General features: G+C 37.6%; 2 protein-coding genes across 19 annotated transcripts in view; one reads left to right on the top strand and one right to left on the bottom strand.

Moving 5' to 3' along the window:
* Nucleotides 1–14,414, bottom strand: part of Ube3a (ubiquitin protein ligase E3A) — a 91,075-nt gene that overhangs the window by 20,653 nt on the left and 56,008 nt on the right. For all 3 annotated transcript variants that reach the window (XM_057756436.1, XM_057756438.1, XM_057756437.1), the window contains 5 exons: nt 6,784–6,928; nt 5,186–5,391; nt 4,295–4,459; nt 2,944–3,099; nt 2,782–2,855 (listed from right to left, as the gene is read on the bottom strand). In XM_057756436.1, coding sequence (XP_057612419.1) covers nt 2,782–2,855; nt 2,944–3,099; nt 4,295–4,459; nt 5,186–5,391; nt 6,784–6,928 — 746 coding nt within the window. The remainder of the gene's footprint in view (nt 1–2,781; nt 2,856–2,943; nt 3,100–4,294; nt 4,460–5,185; nt 5,392–6,783; nt 6,929–14,414) is intronic.
* LOC130865402 (uncharacterized) overlaps nt 1–14,414 on the top strand; it is a 119,204-nt gene that overhangs the window by 90,196 nt on the left and 14,594 nt on the right. Inside the window, exon 27 of one of the 16 annotated variants that reach the window (XR_009056128.1) lies at nt 8,875–9,019. The exons of 14 other annotated variants lie outside the window; for them this stretch is intronic. The gene's annotated coding sequence lies outside the window, so the exon portion shown is untranslated. Of the gene's footprint in view, nt 1–2,010; nt 2,291–8,874; nt 9,020–14,414 lie in introns of those variants that run through there. One more of the 16 variants, XR_009056133.1, reaches the window with a different exon arrangement.

The raw sequence follows: 14,414 nt of genomic DNA, 5'->3' as shown, positions 1-14,414 counted from the left end.
GAAATTCAACAAGATTGACAAACCCCTATCCAAACTAATCAAAAGGCAGAGAGAGAACACGCAAATTAACAAGATCAGAAATGAAAAGGGGAATATAACAACAGATACTGAAGAAATTGAGAGAATCATTAGGTCTTACTACAAAAGCCTGTACACCACAAAATTAGAAAATGTAAAGGATATAGACGTTTTTTAAGATAAATACCATATACCAAAATTAAATCAAGACCAGGTGAACAATTTAAAGAGACCTGTAAGTTGTGAGGAAATAGAAACTGTCATCAAAAACGTCCTAACCAAAAAAAGCCCAGGACCAGATGGTTTTAGTGCAGAATTCGACCAGAACTTCCAAAAAGAGCTAATATCTATACTCCTTAATGTGTTTCAAATAATAGAAACAGAAGAGTCATTGCCAAACTACAATAATGAAAACAGCTTGGTATTAGCATAAAAACAGAGATGCTGACCAATGGAATCAAATTGAAGACCTGGATATTAACCCACAAACCTATAAACACCTGATTTTCAACAAAGGAGCCAAAACTTCTTCAACAAATGATGCTGGCATTAACTGGATGTCAGCCTGTAGAAGAATGAAAATAGATCCCTATCTATCACCATGCACAAAACTCAAGTCCAAATGGATTAAAGACCTCAATATAAATCTGACCACACTGACAGAAGAGAAAGTGAAAAGTAGACTGCAACACATGGGCACAGGAGACCACCTCCTACGTATAACCCCAGTAGCACAGACACTGAGAGCAACAATGAATAAATGGAACCTCCTGAAACTCAGAAGCTTCTGTAAAGCAAAGAACACTTTCATTAAGACAAAAAGACATCCTACTGAATGGGAGAAGATCTTCACCAACCACACATCAGACAAAGATCTGATCTCCAAAAATATATAAAGAACTCAAGAAACTAGACATTAAAATTCTAAATAACCCAATTAAAAAACGGGGTACTGAACTGAACAGAGAATTCTCAACAGAAGAAGTTCAAATGGCCAATAGATACTAAAGACATGTTCAACTTCCTTAGCTATCAGGGAAATGCAAATCAAAACAACTTTGAGATACCATCTCATACCTGTCAGAATGGCTAAAATCAAAAACACCAATGATAACCTATGCTGGACAGGATGTAGAGTAAGGGGAACACTCATCCATTGCTGATGGGAATGCAAACTTGTGCAACCACTTTGGAAATCAGTGTGGCGGTTTCTCAGAAAACTGGGAGTCAACCTACCTCAGGATCTAGCAATACTACTCCTGGAAATATACCCAAGAGATGCCCAATCATACTACAAAAGCATTTGTTTAACTACGTTCATAGCAGCATCATTTGTAATAGCCAGAACCTAGAAACAACCATTGAGATGCTCCTCAATGGAAGAATGGATAAAGAAAGTGTGGAATATATACACACTAGAGTACTACTCAGCAGTAAAAAACAATGACATCTTAAATTTTGCATGCAAATGGATGAAAAAAGAAAACACTATCCTGAGTGAGATAACCCAGACCCCAAAATATGAACACGGTATGTACTCACTCATTAGTGGATTCTAGCCATAAACAAAGGACACTGAGCCTATAGTTTGCCATCCTAGAGAAGCTAAGTAACAAGGTGAACCCAAAGAAAAACATATATAGATCCTCTTGGAAATTGGAAGCATACAAGATTGCCAGGCAAAAGTTGAGAACATGGGGATGGGGATGGGGTTGGGGCGGGGGAAAGGGAGAGGGGGAGAGAGTAGGGAGAAGGGGAGAGTTGGGAAGAGCTTGGGGGAGTGGGATGGTTGAAATGAAGGAATGACGGATATGGGAGAAGGGAAGAAGATATCTTAAGGGAGCCATTTTGTTGGCAAGAGGCTTGACCCTAGAGAGGTTTCCAGGTGTCCACAGGATATCCCCAGGTAGGACCCTGGGCAGTGGAGGAGAGGGTGCCTGAACTGTCCTTGTCCCATAGTCATACTGATGACTATCTTGACTATCACCATAGAACCTTCATCCAGTGACAGATGGATATAGAGACAGAGACCCACACTGGAGCACTGGACTGAGCTCCCTAGGTCCAGTTGAAGAGTAGAAGGAGGGAGAAAATGAGCAAGGAAGTCAGGACCACGAGGGGTTGGTCCACCCACTGAGACAGTGTGCCTGAGCTAATGGGAGCTCACCAAATCCAGTTGGACTGGGACTGAACAAGCATAGCATCAAACTGGACCCTATGAGTGTGGCTGAGAATTCGGCAGACTGAGAAGCCAATGATAATGGCACTGGAATTGGTCTCTACTGCATGTACTGACTTTTTGGGATCCTATTCTATTTGGATGTACACCTCCCTAGGCCTGGATGGAGGGGGGAGGGCCTTGGACTTCCCACAGGGCAGGTTACCCTGACCTCTCTTAGGACAAAGGAGGAGAGGGGGAGCGGGGGGGGGGGGGGGGGAATGGAAGGGAAGTGGGAGGAGGGGAGGAAGTCAAAATTTTGAATGGTATTATTTATAAAGTAATAAAAAAAAGTTATTAGAAAAAAATAAAGTAAAAAGGAACCAGATAGAACTTTTCCAAATGAAAAGCACACAAATAAAACCTTACTTGTGCATTCTTATTTTACAAATTCTGAATACATGAGGTAATTATTAAAAAATATTAATATTAATACAGGCCTGTTTTTACAAATGAGAACCTTTGAGCTTACTGGTCTGAACCACAGCAATACACACAAACTTTTGATGCACACAATCTTCCTTCTGGAGAACTAAGTGCCTCACCTAATCAAAACAGTTTCTCTGGTATAGCCACCGTCATACTCTGTAGTCTCTTCCAAGGCCTGGAAATCTAGATTCTGAAAATTCAGAAAAAAAATCTTAGCATCTACAGCACACCATTAAAAAAATAAATTGTGAAGTTTTACTGGCAGATGTCTTTCTTACCCGGCTTCCACATATAAGCAATTCAATCTCTTCTGGCCTGAATAAGTACTTTAAGGGAGATTCATTAGTCACCATATGGAAACCTCTGCGAAACGCCTTGAACTGTTTTTCTACTGATTTATTCAGAATGTAGTCTGCATAAAGATTGACAAATTCCTGTACAAACATTAAAACAAGAAATCACATAGAAGTAAGCACAATTACCTATTAGGCTATATAGCTACTTTTAGTTCTGCCCAAAAAGTCATTCAGAAATATTTTTTAAAAATAAATTTTGAGGGGAGGGTTCAGTGGTGAAGATTATTAACAACACTTACAGAGAATCTAAGCTCATTTGCTAGCATTAGCATGACAGGCTAACAACTATCTGTAACTCTACTTCCAAGAAACTAAACACCCTCTTCTGGTCTCCATGGGCAATACATGCAAACAATCCACCAACATACATAAAGGCAAAACATTCACGCATATAAAACAAAAGCCTTTAAAAATCAATAAAATGTATGAATAAAGAAAGAAAAATACATTTATAATTCCTCACTTCTGAGAGTAAAACAGGAATTAATATAAAATGTAATTTTATAATAGTAAGATTGATATAAAAGATTAAAAAGGACTTAATATAAAAAGAGCCTCAACACAATGTTTCAAAGTCCTTTAACTAAGTATGTAAATATAAATTTAAGATATGAATACTGAATTTGAGCAAATCAGAATGTCTCATGATTTCTACTAAAAGTTTTGGTAAACTATCTACTGTATCCAGTTCAGCAAAAGTACTATTTGTTGGTAAGCTCAAATACTGTGTCAAATTTATTAAAAATGGCATTCTGTATCCTAACAGAAATATTTTACAAAAAGGTACTAATATAAACTTACGTACTCTTGAAAATTATACTACTTATTGCAATTTTCTTATACTACTCAGTTATTTCCTCTTCCCAAATGAATACCATCTAAACAGAAACCAAATCTAACGAAATGAATAATTTTCACGTGTATAATTATATTTCAAATGGGAAACATTTATACACACTAATTAGGACCTTATTCACTGGGCCCTATCTATCTCTAAGGTTTGATATGGCAGCGTCTGGTTTCTGGTGTTAGACTGTAGCTAGATTTAGCCATTCATTTTGTGCTAGTCTGTGGACTCTTTATCTAGTAATTAATTGTGTACCTTCACAATGGCTCTTATCTAAGAGATGGTAAACTGTATCTTCACTATTTACATAAATTTGTTTATGTAATTTTGTTACTGCTTCAAGCAGTATTAAATAATTCTTTGAAATTCTAAGAATATTTCTTTAAAATTTATATTTAAAAAACAAAGACAGAAAATTTTTATTACCGTCCTGTTTTCATTTGTAATAGGGATTTTATCACCATTTTCCTTTAGATCATACATCATTGGGTTACCGAAAAGATCTGTCTGTGATATCTGGAAAGTGATCATCATATCATCTTCCACATTCCCTTCATATTCCAATAAGTCCTTTAAACTTTGATATAAAACCTAACAACCAGAAAGAGAAGTGAGGTTACCAAATAACTTGTAAAAAGCATTTTAAAAGAGAGAGAGCAAGAGCGTGTTTCATTCCTTTAAGAAACTATCTGTCAATAAAAACAAAGCCAAAATTATTTATTTACCATCTCCCTAGTAATTTAATAAGACACAAAAGACCTTCACTGAGTCGGGTGGTGACAGTGCACGCCTTTAACCCCAGCACTTGGGAGGCAGAGGCAGGCGAATCTTTGAGTTCAAGACCAGCCTGCTCTACAGAGTGAGTTCCAGGACAGCTAGGGCTACAAAGAGAAACCCTGTCTTGAAGAAAGAAAAAATAAAAACAAAACACTGACACTGATAATGTGTCAATCATGTAAGCAAATCATCAAATCTATGACATAATGCATACTGTACTCTACAACACCCACAGGGTCTCCAAGGAGGGGAAAAAACACATCAGCTGTGTCCATCAAAGACCAGCTGATGCTCATTCCACCAGGGAGACCCACAGGCTACACCGAAAACAAACTGTTCACATTTCACTATGTGGTCAATCAAAACTTGCTTGATGCGATCTATTAAAAACAACACTCTTGAAATTTTTAAACTTTACCACACTGGATAGCAGTATATATTGCAAAAGATTCCAAACAAAAACATATTTTTATAAATTAGGATGTATTTCTACATTAAGTAGTATCTTATAGACCAATTAAAGAATGATAAAGAACTTACTGGGTGAGAGTCTCCCAAGTCACAAAAGGTTCCTTTTTTTCCCATTAGCTTCCTGTAGACAACCATGGGGAAATGGACATCCAGTATACAATTATTATAAATAGCCAGACCAAGGACTATTCCAATCAGCGTAAACTGGCCCTCAGTTTCAAAGGAAGATGGATTAAACCAAAACAATTTTGTAGCTTCATCATATGTGAACATACCTATAAAAAATAAATTTTAAAATAATTTGTATTTTTCGAAGTCTTAAAATTTAAAAATAATTTTGAACAAAACAACACGTAAGAATTTTAATATAGCAGATATAAGTTTTTACTAGTAAATGCATGTGAGAAAACTGTACAAATCTAGTATATGATTATATTAAGTGTATTAACAGATGGTACACACTTCTAAGAAACCAATGAAACAAAGTAATATGCAACTTGGGTGACATTTCTGGAAAAGTGTTTTTAAAAAGATTTATTAAATTATGCATAGCTTATTATCAATTTTCATTGACAAATGAAAATTAATTTAGTCTTTAGGCACTCAATTATGTTTTAGACACTGAAAATAACATAAGAAGCAAATTCATGATCAAGTACAAAAATCAGATAAAGTTGATTAACTTTAAGTTACTTAGATACCTATATAATGTGAACTAATAGTTTAAAAAAGCAATTTTGTAATATTTCATCTTTACATGGTAATCATTATTAAAAACCAAATTTAAGAGACATTTTTTTCCTTATTATCATTACTTCATCTACAAAACCAGTAATAGAGATTTGTCTTTCTTTTCACTGAACAAAGATAAAAATATTTAAAATAAATTCATATGCTTTCTAATTTTTCTAAGTTCATTTTCAGCTGCTTCACAGGAAATACTTCTAAATTAAGGTCTAAAATGCTGGGGTAGAAGGGGTTTGCGTATCTTAGCATTTGACAGAATGAGACAGGAGGATCGTGAGTTCAAAGTCAGAAAGCACTAATATTATATAAAAACACTATCCACAAAACCAAAACCAAGACCAAAGTGTTTATATGTATGTATGTGTGTATATATATATATGCACACACACACACATACATGGGGGGGGGGTCTGGGAAAAAACTTTTTTCTAATGGAACAGGATTATTCAGGATTATTCAAAGCCAAATAAAACAGCATTAAAGTGTACTTTTAATTTAATTTTGTAAGAGTTTTGAATGTTTCATTTTCAGTTTTAATGAAAAAGAAAAATACATAGTGAAATCTATGCCTTTTCTTGCAATTTAATATTTGTGAAATACTGGTTTTAAAATTATCCAATTCATACCTGAGTTCTACAGTTTGAAAAATATATATTATTCTCATGCCTTCAACTGTTTCCAATCCACCATTCTAAGGTTTAAAAAAAAGGTAATTTTTCTCTACTAGAATATTTGGCTAAATAATCTAAGGAATAACATGAATTCATGAGAGACAGATCAGTTCCTGAAACATACATATTTGTCATCTGTAACTAATTAGAGATAAGCCATACTCGTTTTTTTGTTGTTTATCATCACAGAGAATATTCATAAAACCAAGTTTGTAATTCAAAAGACTAACATGAATCATTAACACTTACCAATATCTGGATTAAAGATTTCCTCCACGACCAACTGAAAAAATTCTTTGGAAACACCTCCCTCGTCCACTCCTTGTTCTCCTTCAAATTCCACATATAACTGCTTCTTCAAGTCTGCAGGGTTTTCCATAGCAATCATCTCTAGCTGTTTATAAACGAAAAGAGGAGCACTGATGACAACAGTATAAAAGCTAAACTTTCTTCTGAAAACAAAAAGTATTAATAGGCAGCAATTTTGTTTCTGAATGGAAACAAGAAGCAAACTGACCAACCCCCAACAAAAACAAAAAGAGTATGGTAGAGTGTTAGGGACATGACTCATTAGGTAAGACTGTATCATTTGTAAGCATTAAAACCTCAGTTGAAATCCCCAGCGTTGTTAAACTCCTGGCATGGTCCCTCATGCCTTTAACACGGTGGGGAACAGGCCGGAAGAAGTCTAAGGCCTAGCCAAAATGGTGAGCTTCCATTTCACTCAATGATCTTCCTGTCTAGAAGAGGAAAGATACCTGACATCATAGATGGGCTTCTAGATGTTCACACATGGGTACACAAATCAGCACATTCACATGCATGAACCACAAACATACACCACACAACACATACACACAAAACCACCATTGCATAAAATGGTTACTTCTAACTCGGCAACTGAATTTTCTATTATATTTTATATAATAAATTAATACAATACATGGAACGAGGCATAAGAACAAATTGAAGCAGCAAAATGCCTGTTTGTCACTTTAGCAAAACCATCACAGAAATGTGACCTATGCATTGTTTAATAAGAGATCATAGTAGACCTATAAATAATTTATATTTATTAGAATGGAAATGTAAAGAGTTAAGCCTTCCTAACTGCCATGCTATAAATGAAATAATTTCAGTTAAGAAATATACATCAGAAAGTCAGATGTGTTAGCTCACGCCTATGAGACAGGAAAATGATAAGTTCTAATAAATCTTGGGTTACATATCACAAGACTCTATTGTTAACACAATTCCCCTCCTGCCAAAACAAATGCATAGCTATTGCCACTTCTTAGTGGTTTATAATGTGACATGTAATATCCAAATTTTCACAAAGGCAAATGAAACATATATTTGATATCTTTATTTATTTATTTATTTATTTATTTATTTATTTATTTATTTTTTCTTTCCGAGACAGGGTTTCTCTGTGGCTTTGGAGCCTGTCCTGGAACTAGCTCTGTAGACCAGGTTGGTCTCGAACTCACAGAGATCCGCCTGCCTCTGCCTCCCGAGTGCTGGGATTAAAGGCGTGCGCCACCATCGCCCGGCTTGATATCTTTATTTTTTTCATCAATTAGCCAAATCTGCTCTGCTCCACTAGCATTAACTTCTGTCCACTATGAAATATTAAATTATAATGTGTTATGTTGAAATTGTAACTTGTTTTATCTACTTACACTTTGCAGATAGTAGTCATAACTAATTATACAATTTATTTTCAACATTGTTTCCAAACACCTGTTGGCTTAAAAAAATGTAACATTAAAGACGAAAGCTTGACAAAACAATATTTAAGAATGTTAAAGTCTTCTTAACTATTTCAAAAGGAATTTTAAAATTTAAGTGGCACTGGAATAGGTCTACTAGTTTACTAAAGCAAATGCCATAAGCAACAATAGTGTTTTGGTTATTCTAACAATCTATAAAATAAATAAATAAAACCAAAATCTCATAAATTCAGGAATATGGTCAAGTTGCCCTAAATCTAAGTTTAAAGTTTAAACTGTGAGCTGCAATGGTTTGCCGCCAGTGAAAATTAAAACAACAACAAAAATAAATGAAAAGACCACATCAGAATCAGCAAAAGGACCTGCTGTTTGTGGCAAGATAAATTTCAATGTACAGGTACAGATTTTGTTTACGATGCTATATTTTTCTTAGTAGGGGATACAGCCAAAACTTTTTGGGAAAAAAACAATTAGTTCAAATTACTTCCTGAATACCTTAAACTTATGGGTTCTACAATACTATGAATTCATTTTTTAAAAACATCTCTGTCTTGGTCTTGATTAACTCATTTGTATGTTTTCATATGTGCACCTTACTTGTCAAAAGAGTCTCTCTTTGGCCTACAAGATGGAAGATCAGCACAGGCTGTACTGTCAGGAAGCCCCAGGCATCTGCCAGTACCTGACTATCTACCATCAGGATTGCAAGGCCTTTGTTAACAAAGTTTTGAGGATTAATCTCAGTTCTACTTGTAAGTACTTTACTAACTGATCTATATTCTCAGCTGACAAACATAATTTTAGGTCAGTATTTACTGAAAATTTATTTTTGAGGGAGTAATTTTTTACTGTATAAGAAACAAAATACTCTATTAAAATAAAGTCCCAATTGTCACAAAAGATTAATAACATTCAATTAAAGTTCAGTAAATCCAGCCAAATTTCTAATGTACAAAGAAAAAAAAGGGGTAATATTCTCCCTACTACAAGATGGCAAAAGTTTAATAATATATAATTTCTATGAAGCATGCAAAATTGGTGAGAACTACTATTATTCTTCAAAAAGTCTATTTCTTAAGATTCATAATTTTATGTCCCAAACAGATCAAAAGGTAGACTAGTTCTGAGACTCTACTGGTATGGAAGAATTGTCTGTGTTCTGTCAATCATGTTTTAAATAAATGCTGATTGGCCAGGCAGGAAGTATAGGCAGGTCAAACAGACAGGAAGTAGAGGAGGGCAATAAGAACAGGAGTAGAGGAGGGCAATAAGAACAGGAGTAGAGGAGGGCAATAAGAACAGGAGTATTCTGGGAAGAAGGAAGCTCTCTCAGCAGTCCTGAGCAGACCACAGAAGAAGCAAGATATGACCTGCCCCGCTGAGAAAGGTAGCTAGTCATGTGGCTAACATAGATAAGAATAATGGGTTACTTGGTCCCTGGCTCATTGGGGCCACCAGGAATCCCTGCATAGGTGCTGAGAAGTCCCATCTGGATGGGTGAGTGTGTGCTATCCTGGGGCGCACTGTCCCGGTAGAGAGCACAAACGCCCCCCCCCCCAGCTCCTGCTGCAAGGCTTTCTTTCCTACACACCCGCCCCCCACCCCCACCCCCAAGCCTGCCTTGTCTGCAAGGTCCTTTACTGTGGAACAGTTTCCTGCCCTTTCACTGAGGCTACCAACCCAGAGTAGTGAGGGCCTGACTAGAGGGCAGGCCTCAAGGTCCCCGCCAGGGAAAGCGGGCCCCCGCTGCTGGGGCTGCAGTCTCTGCTGTGATCTCCTGGACCTGCTCTGCCTGCGCCCTACTTCCCTTTGTCCCTGGCTCATTGGGGCATCCAGGAGTTCCTGTGTAGGTGCCGAGAAGTTTCATCGGGACGGGTGAGTGTGTGCTATCCTGGGGCAGACGGTCCCGGTAGAGAGCACAAACACCCCTCCCCCAGCTCCTGCTGCAAGGCTTTCTCTCCTACACACCCGCCCCCACCCCCACCCCCAAGCCTGCCTTGTCTGCAAGGTCCTTAGCTGTGGAACAGTTTCCTGCCCTTTCACTAAGGCTACCAGCCCAGACCAGTGAGTGCCTGACTAGAGGGCAGGCCTCAAGGACCCGCCAGGGAAAGCGGGCCCCCGCTGCTGGGGCTGCAGTCTCTGCTGTGATCTCCTGGACCTGCTCTGCCTGCGCCCTACTTCCCTTAGTCCCTGGCTCATTGGGGCATCCAGGAGTTCCTGTGTAGGTGCCAGAAGTTTCATCGGGACGGGTGAGTGTGTACTATCCTGGGGCGGACGGTCCCGGTAGAGAGCACAAACGCCCCTACACTAAGGATACCCAACCAGAGCAGTGAGTGCCTGCCTAGCGGGCAGGCCTCAGCAACCCCCGAAAGGGAGCGCAGGCACCTCCAGCTTGTACTGCAGTGTCGCCTGTGTTCTACTTGACCCCGCCCGACCCCTTGCATTCGGCCTTCTTTACGCGGGTCATTGGAATACCACGCATCCATGTTTTGGTGTTGAGGAGTTCACCTGGAAGAGAACGGTTCCTGCCCCTACACTGAGGAGATACACCTAGAGAGTTAGTCACAGCAAAGACTGGTCCAAGACATCAGGCCTCTCCTGGCTCCATTTGAAGGAAAAGATGGGCAGGCGCCAATGCAAGAATTCCCCCAACAACTTGAAAGGCAACGTGACATCACCAGGATCCAGGAATCCCGAAATGAGAAGTGTACACCCTAATCCAGAAGAATTAGAAGAATTCGACTCAAAAGTGAATTTTATGAAAATAATAGAGGACCTTAAACAGGAGGTGAAAAACTGCCACAACCAATTAGAGATTACAAACAAAAAGGTAGAGGAAATGAATAAATCTCTCAAAGATACCCAAGAAAACCAAGAGAAACAAGAAAAAGTAATCAAACAGGTAAGGGAAACGGTTCAAGACTTGAAGAATGAAGTGGAAGTAATAAAGAAAACACAAACCGAGGGAAGGATGGAGATGGAAAATTTGAATAAACGAACAGGAACTACAGAGACAAGTACCACCAACAGATTACAAGAGATAGAAGAAAGAATCTCAGACACTGAAGATACCATAGAGAAAATAAACACTCTCATCAAAGAAAACAGCATAACCAACAAATTCTCATCACAAAACATTCAGGAAATCTGGGACACAATAAAAAGACCAAACCTAAGAATAATAGGGATAGAAGAAGGAGAAGATCTACAGCTCAATGGTCCAGAAAATATATTTAATAAAATTATAGAAGAAAACTTTCCCAACCTTAAGAAAGATATTCCTTTGAAGGTCCAAGAAGCATACAGAACACCAAATCGACTGGATCAAAAAAAAAACATCTCCTCGTCATATAATAATCAAAACACAAAACATACAGAATAAAGAAAGAATATTAAGAGCTGCAAAGGAAAAAGGTCAAGTTACCTATAAAGGTAAACCTATCAGACTTACACCTGATTTCTCTATGGAAACCATGAAAGCCAGAAGGTCCTGGATAGATATACTGCAGAAACTACGAGACCATGGATGCAAGCCCAGACTTCTATACCCAGCCAAGCTTTCGTTCACTATAAATGGAGAAAACAAAATTTTCCAGGATAAAAACAAATTTAAACAATACGTAGCCACAATTCCAGCCCTTCAGAAAGTAATTGAAGGAAAATCACAAACCAAGGAGTCCAACAATGCCCACAATAACTCAGACATCTAATGACCCTTCACCAGCACAACTTGAAGAAGGGAAACACACAAACTCTACTACCAAAGGAAAGAAGGAAAGAAAGGAAAAATGACTGGAGTTAACAACCACTGGTCATTAATATCACTTAATATCAATGGACTCAACTCACCTATAAAGAGGCACAGGCTAAGAGATTGGATACGAAAACAGGATCCAACATTCTGCTGCTTACAAGAAACACACCTCAACCACAAAGACAGACATCTACTCAGAGTAAAGGGCTGGGAAAAGGTTTATCAAGCAAACGGACCTAAGAAACAAGCAGGTGTGGCCATACTAATTTCTAAGAAAGTTGACTTCAAACTAAAATCAATCAAAAGAGATGGAGATGGACATTTTTTACTCATAACAGGAACAATTCACCAGGATGAAGTCTCAATCCTGAATATCTATGCCCCTAATATAAAAGCACCCACTTATGTAAAAGAAACGTTACTAAAACTCAAGGCAGTCATCAAACCACACACACTAATAGTAGGAGATTTCAACACTCCTCTCTCACCAATGGACAGGTCAATCAGACAGAAACCTAACAGAGAAATAAGAGGATTAAGGGAGGTAATGAATCAAATGGACTTAACAGACATCTATAGAACATTCCACTCAAATAAGAAAGAATATACCTTCTTCTCTGCAGCTCATGGAACCTTCTCGAAAATAGACCACATACTCGGTAACAAAGCAAACTTACACAGTTACAAAAAAATATCGGTAACCACCTGTGTCTTATCAGATCACCATGGATTAAAGTTAGAATTCAACAACAATGCTATCCCCAGAAAGCCTATGAACTCATGGAAATTGGACAGTCAACTACTGAACCACACCTGGATCAAGGAAGAAATAAAGAAAGAAATTAAAGTCTTTCTTGAATTCAATGAAAACGAAGACTCATCATACTCAAACCTATGGGACACTATGAAAGCAGTGCTAAGAGGAAAGTTCATAGCATTAAGTGCCCACATAAAGAAAACGGAGAAAGCACACATTGGAGACCTAATAGCCCACCTTAAAGCTTTAGAAAGAAAAGAAGCAGACTCACCTAGGAGAAGTAGAAGACTGGAAATAATCAAATTGAGGGCTGAAATCAACAAAATAGAAACACAGAAAACAATCCAAAGAATCAATGAAACAAAAAGCTGGTTCTTGGAGAAAATCAATAAGATTGATAAACCCCTATCCAAACTAATCAAACGGCGGAGAGAGAATACGCAAATTAACAAAATCAGAAACGAAAAGGGAGACATAACCACAGACACAGACGAAATTCAGAGAATCATTAGATCTTACTACAAAAACCTGTATGCCACAAAATTGGAAAATGTAAAAGAAATGGACACTTTTTTAGATAAGTACCATATACCAAAGTTAAACCAGGACCAGGTGAACAATCTAAATAGACCCGTTAGTCGCGAAGAATTAGAAGTTGTTATAAAAAACCTTCCCACCAAAAAAAGCCCAGGTCCAGACGGCTTTAATGCAGAATTCTACCAGAACTTCCAAGAAGACCTAATACCTATACTCCTTAATGTATTTCACAATATTGAAACAGAGAAGTCATTGCCAAATTCCTTTTATGAAGCTGAAGTTACTCTGATACCAAAACCACACAAAGACACAACCAAGAAAGAGAACTACAGGCCAATCTCACTCATGAACATCGACGCAAAAATACTCAATAAAATACTGGCAAACCGAATCCAAGAACACATTAGAAAAATTATCCATTATGATCAAGTAGGCTTCATCCCAGAGATGCAGGGCTGGTTCAACATACGAAAATCTATCAATGTAATCCATCATATAAATAATCTGAAAGAAAAAAACCATATGATCATTTCATTAGATGCGGAAAAAGCATTTGACAAAATTCAACATCCCTTTATGATAAAGGTCTTAGAGAGATTAGGAATACAAGGGTCGTTCCTAAATATAATAAAAGCTATTTATAGCAAGCCGTCAGCTAACATCAAATTAAATGGAGAGAAACTCAAAGCTATTCCACTAAAATCAGGAACACGACAAGGTTGTCCACTCTCTCCATACCTCTTTAATATAGTGCTTGAAATTCTAGCAATAGCAATAAGACAACATAAGGGGATCAAAGGGATTCAAATCGGAAAGGAAGAAGTTAAACTTTCATTATTTGCAGACGATATGATAGTGTACATAAGCGACCCCAAAAACTCCAGCAAAGAACTCCTTCAGCTGATAAACACCTTTAGTAGCGTTGCAGGATACAAGATCAATTCCAAAAAATCAGTTGCCCTCCTATACACAAAGGATAAGGAAGCAGAGATGGAAATCAGAGAAGCATCACCCTTCACGATAGCCACAAATAGCATAAAATATCTTGGGGTAACCCTAACCAAGGAAGTAAAGGATCTATTTGACAAGAACTTTAAGT

The sequence above is a fragment of the Chionomys nivalis genome, chromosome 23 (assembly GCF_950005125.1).
Source record: "Chionomys nivalis chromosome 23, mChiNiv1.1, whole genome shotgun sequence".
NCBI classification, from domain to species: Eukaryota; Metazoa; Chordata; class Mammalia; order Rodentia; family Cricetidae; genus Chionomys; species Chionomys nivalis.
Note: the sequence above shows the minus strand (reverse complement) of the source record. Positions and strands in the feature narration are given on the sequence as shown.